The sequence below is a fragment of the Homalodisca vitripennis genome, chromosome 2 (genome assembly GCF_021130785.1).
Source record: "Homalodisca vitripennis isolate AUS2020 chromosome 2, UT_GWSS_2.1, whole genome shotgun sequence".
Classification (NCBI taxonomy): domain Eukaryota; kingdom Metazoa; phylum Arthropoda; class Insecta; order Hemiptera; family Cicadellidae; genus Homalodisca; species Homalodisca vitripennis.
Window position 1 is genome coordinate 80,986,630 of NC_060208.1, and position 19,509 is coordinate 81,006,138.

Consider the following 19,509-nt stretch of genomic DNA (forward strand, 5'->3'; position numbering starts at 1 on the left):
GTCTTAGATGTAATAGTTAAAAAGTACTTTTACAGAATGATTTGTTTTTTTTAGCGTATTTATACACAAAAAAAATTTTTATTTTTTTAATTTTTTATAGTTTGGACATACATAAAGGGTAGAAAAAAAAATTGTAGCCCCTGAAAAATGAAGCAATTTTGTTGTACACATATTTCTTACAACACACACAACATTTGAAGAACTTTCCTTGATAAATGCAGGAGATATCTCCAATTAATTGTATTGCTGCATAAGCACTTCTTCATATATTTCCACATACACGTCAGTAGAAGTATACAGATATGTATACTTGTTTTTGCACTTTTGAAATAATAACAATTGTAAAATAACACAAACTAATTGTAATGGTTTGTAAGACTAAAACTTGTTTAATTTTTCAAAAAAGTAAAAGAAATAATATTTACAATATATACATTTTATATAAACAACTCAATTCATTGTCTTCAAAAATAGCACATTCACCACTAATAATAGGGTACTTTGGGATTATACCGACTACACCAGTATGAAGAACACAAAAATATAAATTTATAGAAACAAACATGACAGAACGAAAAAACAACTCTTTAATTACAAAATTACAAGCATTTCCAGGCATTGTGATCGGTATTGTTGTCGCTGTTATCTTATCTTTCTCGAGAATCCCGATTACGACAGGCCACGCGGTACATAATTGCCTTTCCATTACAATTCAATTTATATTTCTGATCAGATCCTCTAGAATTTGATATTTTACTGATAGGTACTATCTCGAGGGATGTTTTTCTTTCGATGACATCAGCGCGAAGGCATGGCACTCGCATTTTGGGTGGCGGAGTGTGATCAAGAATAAAAACAAGTTTTGAGTGTTTTTTCAATAAAGAGTTTAGTTTTAGTTTGATCATGTTTGTTTTTATTGAATTTTTGTGTTTGGAGAAATGTAGAGGTAAAACACGGAAGTACAACAAAGCGACGCACCAGCTGAACGGGCGGTGAGACTCTGCAATCACGTTATCTACTAGACCGCTCGACTTTGACCTCTGTCTGAGGATGGGGAGGGGTTTGCGATAAACAATTCCTGTTTTATATTGACGAAATATTGTTCTACGCTAATCTAGTAATCAGTAGAAGTAAAATGTCAAATAACGATTCATGTCTGGGTGTGGTCGGTATAATCCCAAAGTACCAATAATAGTGTTTATCAAAGTGTTTTAACACACTGGTAACTTTTCTCTACGACGTTTACTCATGTTTTTTTACTAATAATACAATAAATCACAAGAAAAACAACCGCTTTCAATCACGTAAACTAATTGAGGTTATAAGTCAGCATACAACAACAATGCAACTGAAGTTGTCTGACAGCTGACATCGACAAATAAACTACGCTCAACGACGACGAAATACGATGCCAATTGGAAGGTTTATTGTTTTTGCATGTAGCCCGTTTCTTCACCGACTACTATACCGAAACTGATGGCATTTGGACATATTATTAGCCAGCTACATTAAATTCTCGAGACGTCCGGTATATCGGACGTTGGGCATTTTAGCTAGACCACCTCTGTCCGATATATCGGACGCCGGGGCTAAAAGGGTTAAGAAACCAACAATGCCAGTGCAACTTAAATTTTTCACTTATGGTAAGGAAATATATGTTCAAAAATATTAAGAAGAGAAAAAAGTCTACTAATTGGAAAATGAAATTGGTATTACATTATATAGTGAAATTTAATGTTTTCAGAAATAAATTAGCTAATTCTATGGAAGAAAAAATAAGTGGGCCCTGTAGACTTTTATACTAGTTGCATACCACACTGAAATTGAAAATCTAGTATTCTATCTCTAAACACTTGTTCTCAATCCAGCCAAAATCCATCCTAATCTTAAATATTAATCATCAGTAACTAATAACTGTTATTAATTGGTTTGAATTCCAATTTCCACATAATTTTCATTTTTCCCTTTCTCCCAATTATTAAGTGTATATTTTGGTTGACTTACTTCTTTTGAAATTTTTGAATACCCACTATTATCACAATTTATCTTCAATAACAAAAAGAACTATTGAAATATAATAAAATTACCCTTATATTTTGAACAATGTTACTGATTTCTTGTATCATTGAGCAATCGCAAATGTTCGGAAAAATACTGTTTCCTTCTCAGTCCTGAGAAAAATCAACAAAGGACAAACTTTAAACAACAAATTGATCAGCCTGTTACGGAACAATCTTACAAATATATTAGGTCTGAAGATATCCAAAATTTCTATAAGCTTTCCTCAACTGGTGCTACGAATGTTAAATTTAAAATTTAAAACCTGTTACATACAAGAACAATTACAGCATTGTGTAATGTTCTTTTAACTGTAAATTTTCAAATTCTTTTTATTCACACCATTATACAAGATAACCAATAAATGGAATTATCAAAAAATATATATATTAATATAAAAAGTTATATCTGGAGAAAACTAAAAAAAAAGATTCACCTTTCTTTATAGAGAATATATTGTGAGTGCTAAGTAGTATAAGAACGATTTTTGTTAAGCATCTTGGATATTTTGCGGATAAAACGTGAAATTATATTCAGAGAATCATTATATCTACTGCTATATTCTTAGTTTTAGGTCAAATGATTATTATATCTTACTTAATACTTGATTATAAATTTAAACTTATGAGCTTATTAAATTAAAATCCTGTGACTGTATAGGCTTAAGATGCCCTACAGCATGTATTTGTAAATTGACAATACCAATGATTACACACAACTGTTAAATGGTAGTAAAATTCTGAGGAAACGTGATTTATTCAGTATTTAGCAGCGTAATAATTATGATCTTCCCAGAGAACCAAATTTTGTTTAAATACTTGAATTTTTTAAAGATTTTCTGCACCCTAAAACATTTTCAAAATTATTGTTTCAAAAAATCCTCTAACTAAAACATAATATGATAGCAGATCTGAATATATATAAAATAATAAAAACTACAAACTACAACACTAAACTACATGATACCTGTAACCAAGTAGTTACGGTTAAAAAACATGCAATGGACGAAATGCTAAAATGAGTTAAAATAAAATAATGGTGGTAATAGCGCACCTTGGCAGAGTTTGGCAACGATTCCACACAAACTAGAGGCACCTGGGCAGAAGAGCAAGATTGTCAAGCAAAAATGTGATAGGAGTGGGGGGTGGGGTGAAGGGAATACACTATTATCATTGCAATCTCTGTGTTCATACGACTTGTTAGAAAATAATTGTGTTCCAGTCAGTTTTTAAATATAATTAAGATCTTAAAAGTAATTTTTAATTGCAAATCAGATGGAAGAACATAAATGACATACACTTTTACAATTTTAGCACCAAGATGCATTGCTTACAGAACTGTGGTAAATTTACTATCAGATTAACCCTTTTAACCCCGGCCATTAAATCAAGTGATGTGCCAGAAATCCCAAGCCATTTTCAGACAAAATGTAAGTGTTTTGTAAAAAATTCATAACTCAGTTATTTTTTAAGATATTTAGATAATTCTTTTTTTGTTTTACTTCTTTATACATGTAGCTTACAGAAATATACAAATAAAATTATTATTTTGAAAGTAATTTTTTTTTAAATGCATATACATATATAAAAAATAAATAAAAATGAAAAAATTTCAAATTTGATCATGGAAACCATATAGATATAAAAAAATATTTGACACAAAAATACCCATTTACTTTATGATATATTTAATCCTTAATAAAAGGAAACAAAAAATTATAGGCCTACCTTATTTACAAGTGGAGTAACATCAATTTTTGTAAAGCCGTGTAAATTTTTCTTTTTGCCATTTCTGGGCAAGGCAATGTAACAAGACCTTTGAAATTCACAGTACTTAAAATAAACATAAAACCAAAGTTATTTCTGACAAAAATAACTAAAACTGTTCATAATCTAAATTTTAAAAAAGTTTTAAAACAATATTTACATTACTACAAAATGTAAATTTTCAAGATATCCATCACTCAAATCGTCGTCACTAATCACATCCACACCATTTGCAACTAGGTTACTAATTATTGTATTTTCACTTACGGGAGACTTTGAACGATGTCTTTTACTCATTTTGAAATAAAACAAATAATAAACTAAACTTTAACTGCCATACATTATACTGCTTTAACCTAAAACTGTAAAGAAAACGGAATATTCACAACCACGTGATATACAGCTGTCTGCAACAAGCGTGAGCAGTCAGTCGAGACGAACTGCAATTGCTCAGTCACAGACTGACAAAATACGAAGTCAAACCATTACAAACTAATATATTTCGATGCAAAATATCTTTGTGCACAAGTCTGTGAAATTTCAAAGCATTTGGTGAAATAGGTAGCCAGTAAAGTAATAAAAAGTGCACGTCTGCACTATACGGACGTCGGGAGTTGACGCCATTTTTACGACGTCCGTATAGTACGGACGTCGGGGTTAAAAGGGTTAAAACAAAAATATATTTAAAAAAATAAAAATACACTAAAAACATATCTTAATACATATATTTCTTTCGTAGCATAAAATATAGTTAACAGAAATAATACTTTTAAAAACAGACCATGGAATGGTAGCATATGACCTATAAAGGGGATAGGGGATGTGGTACCTCCACAACAATGCAAAGCACCACACTGCTTTCTATTCCAGAGACTTGAAATGATTGACTCTATTAGCTGGAATGTTGTAGATCACCATTGTAAAGTACCGACTTGCTTTAAAATGACTAATTTCCCAAACAATTACAGCAACTACGTAAAAATAAATGTATGTAAAATTTTAAAATAAATGTTAAAAAGTTTGAGTTTTTTCGTAAAAACACGAATCATTTTCATGTAATTCTATTCATACTGTCATGTTAATAGGCAGTCAGATTCTCCTGGTATTAGTGATGTTATAAATACAATTAAATATAACCTTCATCTTGTGTCTTAGAAAATACCAGAGAGTGAAAGTAAAACAACAAAAACACCCCCATAATGGTTTACACGACTGGAAAGTCTATACTGTGGCCTTGTTTATCCCATTGTTAGATTTTGGAAAACACTACTGTATTAATCTTATGAATGTTTTTCAGAATTCTAAGCAAAGGATGGAATGATTTACAGTTGAAATACTAAATGAGATTTAAATCTGTTATAGTTCAAAAATTAAAATTTTGGAATTAAAATTCAAGTTCACTCATACGGAAATGGTTTTATTGTGACAAATCACCCACAACCCACCACAAGCATAAAAGTGTAGAAAAATAGCTGAAATTATTTTTAACTTTTATGTCCCACATGACAGAATAATTTTAAAATTTACTGAAATTTCTGTACAATCAAAGCCTACCAAACAACCTTTGTGTATTTGATACTTGATGGGAATATTTAACATTTTATTGAGACTTAATTCCGTCCAGTTTTAGAGAGTGTACAAAACCATATAATGACTTTAATTAATATGTCACTACAAGATTCACTTTGTGCAAGAGATAATAAAGAGGATGAAGAAAGTCTGTTGTGGATCCATCAAAATCTTTGTTCATATTAAATGGTATAATACAACATCAGTATTATTAGAATACCTATTCTGTGTCCATTTTCCTTCTAAACAGTTTAGAAACTAAACTGATATTTCATTCATAAATAGTAATAAATACTGGAATATTAAAATTAGTTTTGATTAATAAAACCATGTTAGATTGTCTGATATGAGGAAACATGAATTGTTTATCTGGAACTTATGTCCTGGTGCTGCAGATTAATGCAGTTAGCAAAACAGTTTTTAAAGATACAAACAAAATATTTCACACCGCGTGAATCTAATTCGTGAATCAGAATTCTACAAAAACCATTACAATTTGTTACATATAACAAAATAGAACATTCATCACAATGTAAAAAATAAAAGAAAGCTTTATATTAACCTTGAGTTGGGCGCCAAACGGAGATTTTCTCTGGACTGTTTTTATGTACTTCTAAAGCCTCTTTCCAATAACAGGTGTCACAAGTCAGGATGTTTCACCCTATTCTTACCTTACTTGATTGTATTTATCCTTAACCCTTCGAGGGCTCATTGAAAATCGCAACAAGTGACCCTAGGTCGTACTTATTTCCTGCTATGTTATCATACAAATGAAATATTTTAAATGTATTTTCTGTAATATTTTTAATTTTCGGTTTTTACAAAGGTAAGTTAATAATTACAAAAGAGCCTATACATTCTTTTGAAACATTTTGTTTAGTGTTTATAGGTAATAATGTGTAAATTATAAAAATAAAATATCAAATTGATAAAAAGAAATTTTTATTTCACACACATAAACAATAGACCAAAATTGCATGGACAAAAGTAAAATAGCACCACAATACCATTAGGGTCATCTTTTACTCACTTTACAGGTTATTTCCCACATGAGATCCAACCTACATTTTACATTTTCAGTGCCTTTTGTATCATAGGTAAAGATCAAAGTAGTATTAATTTAACACAAATTGAATAATTGAAATGCCAAACACTTACAAAAAAAAGAACTTAATGTCTGTAATTATTTTACTTTTACATGACACTAAAAATTACAAATTTCCATAGATAAGTACAAGTTGTATGAACATTTGAGAATACAGTCTAGTCCAGTAAATAAAATACTGAAATGCTTCTTAGTGCAATGTGGAAACAACACGGACTATATTTGAAATAGCTAAGGAAATTTAAAATTAAGTAGAAGTGACAGATCTACGTGACTATTAACTCTAAAACAGATATATTATAACACAAAACATGTAACATTACAGTTTCCACAGAAAGTTAGTGCATTCCCTTCCCCCCTCCGACGTAAAACTGAAAGTGAAATAACTGGTTAGTTTAAATAAAGAGTGACATTAAAATACTACAATTGCAGCCAAAACACCAAAAAATTCATGTAGAATATTATTGATTTTGTCAGAAAACCAAACTCCTTACAAATGAAAACAATACATAAAATCTAAAAGAAAAATATTTAAAGTACTAGAGAGATTATATAAAATAATATTACGAATAATACAAATAATAAGTATAAGATATTACTACTTTGAATATAGTTGTACTTTTTACTATTTTTAATGTTAAATCATAATCTTAAAACATCAAAATAATGTTAAAATCCAAAAGCCCAATTTGCTATAATTACAACCAAAACCTTTTCCAGGCAGTATTCTTAGAATAAACCAATAAACCATATTGAGAAATCTTGGTTAACACAATATTATCACCAGCTCTCTCACAATTTTAAGAATTAACAAAAAATCAATTAAACTGAAAGGATTTATACAAAGTGAATTGTTAATTCAAGTTCAAGCAAATTGAAAATATAGGTTGTAGGGTACACCGAAGTGCTGGGAAACCATGCTCAATATCATTTGAACCAACAAAAACGTATTGATAAGTATGGTTTGGATCAGTCAACAACACATACGGGTCGGATTGTCCACTAAACAAACCAGGGCTGATTTAACTGTTTTACCTTTATCTTCGATCATGTTGTTAGACAGATCCAGAGTATGTAGGGGAGTATTGTTGTTGGCGATGAGAGACAACGACAACTTGTGCGCAAACTCCCTGAAACACAAGTGAATTTGAAAACTGACTACTATTCACCATGTAATTATCACAACCTGTACATGACAATGTTCATATGATATCATCATTAATTTATATATATTGCTTTTAATAAATAATTGTACAAATAGCTTTTCTTAAACATTAGCGCTAAGCAAATTTTAAGTTCACCTCTGTTTTCACCTTCCTCTTAATCTAGCATCTAACATTTTATGCTGTCACAGACTTGAGTCCTGAAATCTGGAGTCATGTTCGCCTGAAGAGATCCCAAAAAAGTCAGTGACAGAGAAGTTAAAAGCAACCAAAATCCAACTGTAACCTAGATGAAGAGATGTTCTTAGTGTCTCGCCAGGTCCACTACAATGTTTTAGACACAATCCCAAAGTACGGTGGAGCAACCAAGGTTTCTATACATAATGTAGCTATGATAAGAACGGTTAATTCAATGTGAATGTTAAGTTCATCTTTGCTTCACTTTCCGATTAGTGCAGTGTATGAAATCTGATGAGATCCAAAAAAAGTCAGTGACAAAGAAGCTCAAAACGAACTCTGCATTGTTTCGACATCAGAGACACCTAGACTACAAAATCAAGTGTAATCTAGATCTGAAACAGAGATGAACTTAACATTCACACTGAATAAACCCTTCCCACCATAGCTACAATACGTGAGAGATCCAGTTTCCAGTACCAATGGAGAGGGTATTTTCTTTTTATAAATGTATTATTCATATGATTTAACTTACAGAAGATTTAATCTGTATTGGAACTTGACTTACTCTCAGATAAAATGCACGGATACCCTGAGTTTAAAAGTTAAGAACAAAATAAGCAGTAAAACTACAATAATGGGAGTTATATTAAATATAGTTGGTTTATTTCTGTGATTAGATATGTAAAGCAAATTATTTACAAATAATAACTTTAAGGTTTATATTGGTAAGGAAAAAAGGTATATTTGGACATTCATAGTTCGGAAACTTGTGATCTTATTAAGCATAAGATTTTTACATAAGATAGGTACAAGTGCACTGTTATTGAACATGTAATTTTACAGTTTTAGTTATACGTAAAAAAATGTATTATTAAATTACCATCTTAACTTTTATTTTCAACTGGATGATTCAACAAATTTGACATTGGTTACGTATTGGAGCTCTTAAAGTTATTATTTTGAACGTGTTACTTTGAAGAACACCACTATTCAAAACGTTACATTTTTAACACATATATAACATTTATGTTTGTGTGCACACTCACCGCACCTCATGGGGAGCCATTTATCTTATTTGCCAGTCATTGTGTTTCCAAATGGTGCAGTGTTATAAACAGAGTGCTATGAGCACATATCCATGTCTGCTTTGTATCTTATTCCTTACCGAATTGCTGATCTATAGTGAACCCCCAAAATTGGGAAATTAGCCTGGGGCATCAACAGTTAGTGCCAATGCTACAGTTTGATAAACAACATAGTCAAAATTGAACAACAAAGGTCATTCTATTATAACACCAAACAGACTAAAATATCCAGTTTATTTTGTTTCACTTTAGGGTAAGTGTGAAAGAGAATAACTGTTTGAAGAAGTGTAGCCTTGTTAATCACATGACTGAAGCTTATCAAACATATAAAACTGCCTTGCAGAGAACACTAATACATATGCAATTCTTTCATCGAAGAGTATACCTCTGGATAGGGAAAATGAGCTAAAAATTATTGATGGTCATAATTTAAACCTCTAATATTTGTCAAAAATACCCTCTGTATGCACAATTCTATGGCCAAAGGCTTTTCTGTTGTTGAACATTGGCAATATGACCATTTAAGAACCAAACATAATCAATTAATTGTATAATTGATAACAGGACAATTAAGTACGAAATGAGTAAAGAATTACCACTTGACAGCGAGATTGTCAAGGTACAGCTCCTCTATGGTGAGATTCTTCTTCATGATGTGCAGTATCCTGTCAAGGGCTTCATGTGTCAGTTTGATGTGGCTAGCTCGTAGCTTGGTGAACCAGGTGTTGTACTCGAGAGCACTGATTATTGGTACTAGGTCCCTGTCACAGAAGACACACATTGTCACTGGCTGAACATAACATATTTGTGGGAAGGAAAGAATACATATAAGCTCTTAGCATTAATAACTAACAGCAATAAACAAATATCAGCCATGCACTAAAAATGAATCTACCTACTTGGGATCAAGGTGATCGAAATCTCTCAAGCAGAGTTCTCTGGTGTCATGAGATAAGTAGATGGTGTCTACGTCCTAAAATAAACACCATGTGAATGTCAGAAAAAACTAGGACTGTGTAATTTTCTATTCGTAACAGAGCAGTTGCATGCACTAAAGAAGTTAACCCTTTGACATGTTAGTTATTTGATCTCATATACCTGTACAACTTAATTTGACAATTATGACTGGATTTAGCATTATGTATATAACTTAGTGTTAGGATGGTATTATTTAATTTATGTAGTCTAGTATATTACTTTCAATATTTAAGGTTTAATATTTGTATGAGAAAAAAAACATACAACACTTTTTTTCATTCACATAACTATAAGTCTTCATTCACTGTCAAAATCTTCCATACCTTTCCAAGTCATGTTTCTGTTCCTAGGAATATGATAATTATTTAGGCCTATATTTATTGTATTTCCTATCATGATTTAAAAACATCAACTTTAATTTCATCAGCATTATCATCTGGCCTAGGTCTTCATTATTGAACTCTTTCTGAACAAGGTATATTTAAAATAACTGCTAGAATCTTCTGAATTGTTATAATCTATAAACTTATGAAATCCTTTGTCTTGAAAATTACTTGTACCAGTCAGCCATAATTGTAGAACAATGTAAAATAATTATGTTTAGTCTAATACAGGTACACAATAAACAAACAAACATAACACAAATGTCTGTGTAGACTGAATATTGAATGTAGGCATGGTTCACTATACACACTTATGTCTCTGTGTTATACAACTAAAACTAATCACCACATAATTATTACGATTTTAATAACTTAAAGTACTAAAAAAACTGAAATAATTGAAAAGCATAATAACAAACTAGCTGACTCAAAAGCAATGAAATCAGCTGCTCCCAATTAGGTTACTAAAAAGGCTGATGAAATATATCAATTGGACTTTTCTGTATTGTTTCAGTGCAAGAAATCTAATGCTCATTTGTTTAATTCTGTACAATGAAGTATGTAATGTAATGATTAAAACTGGAAATTGCTTAGAAAATGTACTTGTTTTGATCATGTGTCATAGAATGTACAGACTCCACCAAAACACACACAATGCAGAAAGAGGCAAACTTACTAGGTACAACAAATGATTAAAAAAAACGTTAAGATAAATACTCTTTCGGAACGAACTACTATCTCAATAAATTTATTCCCACTCATATTTAAATTATTTAGAGTGTAGTATGTAGAGTGTGAGTTTGTCTGTGTAAGTGTAGCTAACACATAAGTAAAACGAATGAGCTATGATGAACGAGCTAGCATTTAATTTAAACATACAGAATATTTTGTTTCTAGTTTTATTTGAAAATGCTTCTCCACATTACTAGCCTTCAGGAACTGTAAATGGTGGGTGTACCCTTTAGTCGAAGAATCTTGAACCACATAAAAATGTATTTAAACAAACTAGGAGTCAATAGGTTTCCTTTGCAGCAAAACACTTCTAGTTGGAATAGCGTGTTGCATTACAACCAAATTTTGTCATTGAATAATATATATTACTTTCTTACAGAATTGTGAGAACACAAAATACCTCCTAGGGGTAAAAATAATCACTCACCCACGCCACCTCCTCTCTGTATGGCATGGTGTGGTAGTCGCACATACACGCATACTGCGTGGAGAAGCCATCACAAGGTCCCAACCCACGCACCTCTGATGCTCGGGTGAACTCAGATTCTCGTAGGTGTGCTATACGTTTCGCCGGCACTACCTCCACTTTGCGAATAATGTGCCTACGGTCATCGGCAGTAGAATTTTAACCAACAACACACTAATGTAACCAGAGTTATTGAAAATTCAGAAGTAAAAAATTTTAATTTAGAGCTTATACTTTAGTAACTTTACACACTGATGCCTATTATAAGTAAACTAACAAACTCCTATTTTTCAATGCTATTAAATATAATCAAAAAACATATTATAACATTTGTTTTCAAGTCTTGTTAAATGCCGTTTACTGAAATTTTGACTTAAGACAGTTTATAAAATGGATTAGAATCTATGAATAAGTATCACAGGATATGATACAAATATCAAGGATAAATTTTTAAGATATAAGAATTTATTTTTTATTTCATCAAATTGATTTAGTAATAAATAGTTTTACTGAAAACATATTTTATCAAGTAAAGTCACGGCCACTTTCATATACAAAATTTCCAGATGAACTGACTGAACAGACTATTTTAGACCATTACAAGGATGCTCACGTGAGAGGCACTGTAGGGAAGATGTTCCGGATGGCAGTGGCCAACGCCTGCACCATCGCATCCACCTCCGAACTGCCTGGGTCCTCATTGGTCAGGAACGACCAGATCTTGTCACCAACCGTCAGGCTCAGCTGCAATACCAATTGCAAACTTGACAACCAACATCAATATTTGTGCTGATAATTATTTCATAAATTTAACAATACCATTGTGTGTAAACAAAGGCATTTATATAGAAATTAATGTCTAAATATTTAAAATTTTCCAAAAATAAAAATCGTAAGTTTTTATCTGGGATATACTAGTACAACAGCTGCATAAAGTATTTGTATTGTATTTAATACAATATACATTTATTGCCATTAAATACGATTAAATGCACAAGAGGTATTGTCAAAACCACTTAACCTACACTAGATATAACATGCATTGTAATTCATAATAAAAACATTCAAATTCTACTAATCGTTCTAGTAAAACAAGCTGCATAAAGTATTTGTAGTATTTTAATACAATATTCATTTATTGCCATTAAATATACAAGAAGTAATTGTCAATATACTTAAACTACACTACATATAATAAGTGCATTGTAATTATAATAAAAACATTCAAATTCTACAATTAAGAGTCAAGTAAGTTATAAATTAGTGACCTCAAGTTGATAAACTAATAAATAATCAATAAAATAAAAAATAGAAAATGTTGACCTAGATGCGAGCTTTTTACAAATGTTAACATGAGCTCCAATTTAGTTTAGCATCAAGAAAAAATCCCAATAGTTTTACAAGTTTAAACAAGCATTCATTCTCGTTACTGGTATTTATTTGACTTTCTTAATGTAAATATTATATTCTTGGTTTTATCCTCGTTAATTAATAGTTTATTTGCAGAGTACCGATGTTTTGCTAACTCTAAAGATGTTATTAGTTGTAGTAAATAACTAGTTGTGGTAGTGTTAGGAATTTGCCCCCAATACCCGTACTAATCATAATGGTATCATCAGCTTATAATATAGACAGAGATAGAAAATTAACATTTAGTCATTAACATAAGCTAAACACAAAAAAAAAAAGAGCCCCCAAAAAAGAGCCCTGGGGAATCTCTGCAGTAACATTAAGATAACCGGTCTCATTATTATTATAAATTTTAACCGTCTTCTTTCTATTAGAAAGTTGTAATTGTGAACTCCTTGCCCCTAATACCATAATAGTCTAACTTTTTTTCCCCAATATACCTACTGTGGTTAATTTTCCCCAAAAGCCTTGGCTTGGATATATTAAACTACTTTGTATGACTAACACTTATCATCATACCCTTTAAAATTACATCAACAACAGTTTCAAAAGCCATTGCAGCAGAAAGTTTAAGCCTAAACCCAAATTAAAAAATTACATTACAATTTTTTCATCTACAAAGTAATAAAATAACAGCTTAGCAAACAGAATTAAACAATTTAATAAAAGTTGGCATGATTGCAATAGCAAACACAGTTTTAGAGTAAGCTCGTCTCCCTTTTTTTAAGGATGCCAGCAATTATTTTTTTACAATATAATTAGGCCCCACCCCATATATATCTTCATTCTGAGAATTACTAAATTTACCCCCTTGTAGGCTATATTTAAACACATTGGAGTCTGGCTCGCTATTTGCTGTTTTTAATAGCCTGGTCTGCATAAATTAATCTAGGTTTTCAAATTTTTTTTTTTAGAAAACTGTTAAATTTATGTATATGATATTATATTTTCTTGAAAGTTTCTATCTTTCCTCTTTTAAAATTGATATGTAAAACTGTATTCCGAATAAAATCTAATTAATTTTTTTTAAATTTAAAAACTTACCTTTTTTGAAGTAGAAAAATAAAAACTTCCGCGAATGTCTTGTGTTACTTGAAAACTAACTTTTTGAATAAATAAAACACAAGTAATTTTCAGTTTTTTTTTAAAGGCATTTAACTAATATACATATTTACAAATAATTTTAATTGCCAAAAAAATTTCAAATGCTAAAAAAATTTATTGTTGCCCTAGACAGCACATGACGACGTGCGCCAAGGCCACGGGCACGTCAGTGGATAAACAAAAGCCTCAAGCGGGTATGTACGTGAAGTAGCGCCTAGCGGAATTTTTCTGAATCGAGAACGTGAACATCAAAGCTGGCTTTCTAATGCAGTAGGACGGCACTCGGTATGGGAATAATCACTCTCGAGCAACTCTGAGTATATCAATCGGCAATCTGTGCTCAGAGCGTCATGCTCGAAGCGCCGAGGGGGGGTTGGGTGGGGGGGTTTCGCGTGGGTGGTGGTCGTGGGGGGGGTTTAAACTAATCCGCGCGCTCGAGTCTGGGGCAGTGGCGTCGAGCGTAGACTCGAATGTGTTAAAAATACTTTTAATCAATGCTCATTTAAATTTCATAAAAAACTTTATGATGATTAATTCTATAACATTTTTGATACTCATCACAGGTCTATCAGATTGAGTTTTAAAGAAGAAACAAAGCCAACCTGATTGTTTCTTTTGCTCTCAATCGCTTGAATTTCCAGGTAGTGTGTATGGTGTGGTAATCAATCTTTCAAACATAAAAAACACATTTTCAATGGCGAATTCAATGACTAAGTCTAAATAACTTATCAAACATAAGTTATGTTCAACTGTTCAAATGTATTAAGACACAAAACATATTTTTACACCACATATTGATGATTGTTATAAAAACATCGTGCATGCATAGAACATATTATAGTTTCCTTCAAATAGATTTTTAACTTACAATAAAGGGGTGTGGATGTATTTTTGTCGCATTTCATTTTGTATAAAATGTATATGTACCAGTCTGGATTAAAATTTTTCTAAACACTTGAAGTTAAATATGGTGTGGAATTTAGACAAAGAAAACCTGTTACATAGTGTGTTGTCAAGTTTTTTAATTATGTATTTCATAAAAATGGTTTTGACAATTTATTTGGTTTTTCTCTATCTGTTATAAGGAAATATTGCAATAATTTGTATATATTTAAAGCATTCATTAATAATTTTGTTGTGGTTCTTCTTATTCCAAATACATTTTTTTGCTGTTTAGACTCGAGTTTTAATGGTTTTGAGAGAAAGTGGTCTATATAACATTTTAAAATATTTAGTTCAGTTACAGAGTTTCATATACTCCTTAGTCTCGACTAACATGAAGATTATGTATATCTCAAAATATATGAAAATGGTACTGGTACTTGCAACTACAGAGACCTTTAGATACGAAATATAGATTTAAAATAGTGTAGAGAGAGTTTTCACACATGCAATAAGTTTAATGATCTCGAAGAAATGAAATTTTTATAATAACACAAATTTTACTTCATAAAACCTAAATAAACTTAGATGGATCATTTTTATGATGATTTCTTAGAGTGTGAAAATGGATAAATCTTATGGATGAAAATGTAAAAACCTGAAATCATAGATACTTTGAACTTATTTCCCGTGATTCAGTTCTTGGCCTTGTATCATTGTAAAAATAGGATGGTTAATTTGAATTTTGCTTTAAATAATAGAGAAATCTTCGATATTAATGTATTGTACATTTCTTTTATGCTAGAATTACAAAAATACACAAAAAAAAAAGGACGAAGGAACATTGAAACATGTAGTCTTGTACTATAATTAACACTCACTATGGCTATATGCACAGCTGTACAGGCCATATTAGAGTGAGTTACATATTTATATAATAAGAACTGCTGAATTTGCTTTGATTTTTCACGAAATTTAACAATGGAAGGATAGTGCGCGAGTCCAAATGTAATCTATCTACCCAGTTTCACAGCTGACAAGGTCAATTTTCCACTCCCCAAACCCTCATCACCCAGGCCTTTGTTTAACTTATCACTGTCACAAAAAGATCTGTCAAATATTAATCCATGTGTAACCTGTGTGTGACTGAGTTTCTTTACTGCACATTATTCAAAAACTTTACATTTTGTATTTTTTTTTACAGCATATTAATTACAGTACACATTACACACACACACAATTATGCAATACACAAATAGCATTTAAATTTAGATTAATAACATTAAGACTTCTGTTATATAAATTATATTCAGCTCAATAAAATTTATATAACCAAAAGTCTTAATACTATTAATTAATCTAAATTTAAATGCTATTTGTATTGCATATTAATACAGTACATTAAATTATGCAATACAAAGAAAGAAAATTTAAATCTAGTTTAATAGCATTAATACTTTTGTTTTAAAAAATATTAATTATCTGATCTAATATAATTGTTTCAGTCCCTTTTTTGTATACTTTACATTTATGGATGGTTTGAATTTTCTACCAGTTACCTTACATTTTGAATGATCAGTTTTCAATGTGTATAAATTAACTGACATTTAATCAAATTATAAATTAGGCTGTACTATATAAAGAGCATATAATAAACAAAAACTTCACAACTTTAATATTTCTGATATACAGTGTAGACACATAACTTACCCCTGGTCGGAACCTTTGCTGAGTGAGTAAGAACAAGCGACAAGGTCAGAAGAACACCTGGACAAACAAAATACATGTTCATCACATTAAAATTTAGGTTTTCAATTAAATTGAATTCTAACATTATAATCCTTGTGTTACACGTTTGCCACAACATAACTGACACACAAAAAAGTTGTTCAACACATAACGCAAGCTATGGCGGTTAGAGTTCGTGATTCTCAATGCGGATGTGGAGTTTAGCTGCCAGTTCACCTTCATCTTACATGTAGCATCTGAAATCTGATGCTGTTCACAGACTAGACTCCTGAAATCTACAGTCAATGTTTGTCTGAAAGGATCCAGAAATAATCAGTGACAAAGGATGAAGAAGCTCAAAATTAACTCTTTGCATCGTTCTGGCATCAGAGGACACCTAAACTACAAATAAGATTTCAGATGCTTACAAAGACTACAATTATGAGACACCTGAAAACTACAAATAAGATTCAGATGTTTATAGACTACAATATGAACCTGATGAGACAATGAGAATACCTCTTTACCTAGATTGCACTACATTTGTGTACATATTGTAACATACACATACCAATTTGTTACCCAATTATGCAGAATTAAATTGTCTATAACACGGTTATATTTTTTAGTAATTTTTCAGCAGCAGGCAAGTTTTAAAAATTATACATTTACTTGAATTTGTTTTGGTTTATCATCAGTTTACTATAATAACAAAGAAACATTTTTTATTTTAGGAACTAATATTATTCTATTCTTTAAATTGGTTCCTATTCAAGTACAACATTTTATCACCATTTGGTTGAAAAACATGTCTCCAAACACAAATTATTTTAATTCGTACGTATTTTCATTATTACATGAGTATTACGCAAAAGTCAGCAGGCAGGCAGATATATGTCCACTTGTCTCCTTCAGCAAATTACGTGCAAGAAGCCATCTGCTCTCACATTTAAAAGGGTGAATTGAAAACGTTTTTATTACATTATTGTTTTTGTTTTAAAAAAAATAGAACAAAGGTACTCATACATTTTTGGCATGTGTACATTATCAACCAAATTTACTCTTCAATGTAACTGGAATCATCTTGTAAAATACAATGTCAAAGAGATAAATTAATAATAAAGTCAACAACATAATATCATCCATTGGAACGGTTCAGTGGTAGCAAGTTGGGACTGATAACCATGATTGTTATTTCAATCTGTTAGTGTGTTTGAGATTGATAACTGGAAGGTCCCACCAATTGGATCCATTTAGCATTTGTGACTGATAATCAAGGAACTATCACTAGTTTGTTCTGTTAGTGTGTGGGGGGATTGATAACCAAAGTCATTAGTTCGATCTGTATAGTGTGTTGGAGACTGATAAACCAAAAGGTCCCACTAGTTGATGCATTAGCTATGCTGGATTTTGATAACGGAAGGGTTGCCAGTTCGATCCTGCTTTTGAGCTATCGCTTAGATTTATTAGATACTTTTCCTCTTCTAATAAACCCATATTTACATAAACCTGTTGGATATGTATGACACCAAAGTTTTCAAACATCGTTAAATTTGAAAATTACAATTATAATGTGTTTCATATACTTAAGCTTAATAGCTTATAATCTGATGATAATATCACTAAAAATTTACTGTTTGTATGAAGTTTTAAAACAGTTACACTGTTTTGTTTTACCACTGTTCATTTGTATCTCAGGTTTTATAAAAACAAACGCATTACAAATTTCCTAAAAAATATTACAAATAATGGTCAAATACAAAGAAGAAAATTCAAACAACACAGGAACAATAAAAAAATAGTTTGCGACGTAAACATTTCCCCTAGTAATGAACCATCACATCAAAGTAAATTTCCAGCTAAAGCTGAAAAATTAAATACAAAACTTAATAATATGGAAACTTGAACATAAACTGATGCTATGGATATCCTAAGAAACTGACCATTGTACTACTCTAAGACTTGGTTGCTACTCAAAATTTGTAGCTGAAAGCAACTTTGAAATATCTTTGACTATTTATTAATAGGACTGTATTATCACTATATTGTAAAAGACTTTGAAACTAAATATACAGTTATAAGATTAAAAGAACTCACCAAAACCCCTGTTTTCTGTTTTATCTCCTTTTGTTCCAGTCGGACGACATTTTTCAATAATATCTTCACTCGTTTTCCCCAGGAGTGCTTTAACACTTTCTGTAAAAAAAAAAAAAACCAATAGTTTAACTCACCATATTCTGATATTTGTAATGCATTGCATGCTGTGATTCGAATAGAGTAAAGAATAATAAGAACGATTTGGAGAAAATCATCAGTAAAAACACCATATCAAATAGTTCACAGAAATTGAAACACCATTAAAATAGCATTTTATTCTTTTGTAATTCAATCTTATCCTAATTAATTAAAGAGCGTGTATTTCTGAATCCTTCACATAGAATAACGTTTGTTCTTACCATGCAAGTTTATTTATATTTTAATCTTACTTCAAGTGTTTGATGAAAATGTTTAATGAATTAAAAAATTGGCTAATGGTTGAGAAACTACAAAAATTAATATAATTTTAAGTTTTTTTTTTTTTTTTTTTTTGTTTAATTTTATGTGTCCTTATTTTTGTAAGTTACAAGTAAATTCACATCTCTTACCCCAGCAACTACAGATTTTCATTTGTTCTTTCTTTATGATAACTGTCAAAAGAAAATCAAGTAGAAAACATTTATTCTGCAAGAAAATGAAAAGAGCAATGAAAAATCTGGCTCCTGCAGAGAACAATTTATATAACAGAAGAACTTTATTTCCTGGGAAGACTATCTTGTTTTCAAAATCTACATATTCTACACAATACTTTTTATCACTTATTTTAAGACTGATCTGACCTTATATTTATTTCAATTAACTTA

General features: G+C 30.7%; 1 protein-coding gene across 1 annotated transcript in view; it reads right to left on the reverse strand.

Annotated features, from left to right (window-relative positions):
• Positions 1–14,640, reverse strand: part of LOC124354252 (F-actin-uncapping protein LRRC16A) — an 80,308-nt gene extending 65,668 nt beyond the window's left edge. The window contains exons 1-7 of the mRNA XM_046804570.1: positions 14,602–14,640; positions 12,099–12,229; positions 11,447–11,621; positions 9,826–9,899; positions 9,523–9,687; positions 7,534–7,628; positions 3,112–3,153 (exon numbers count right to left, since the gene is read on the reverse strand). Coding sequence (XP_046660526.1) covers positions 3,112–3,153; positions 7,534–7,628; positions 9,523–9,687; positions 9,826–9,899; positions 11,447–11,621; positions 12,099–12,154 — 607 coding nt within the window. The 5' untranslated portion in view covers positions 12,155–12,229; positions 14,602–14,640. The remainder of the gene's footprint in view (positions 1–3,111; positions 3,154–7,533; positions 7,629–9,522; positions 9,688–9,825; positions 9,900–11,446; positions 11,622–12,098; positions 12,230–14,601) is intronic.
• Positions 14,641–19,509: the final 4,869 nt, after the last annotated feature.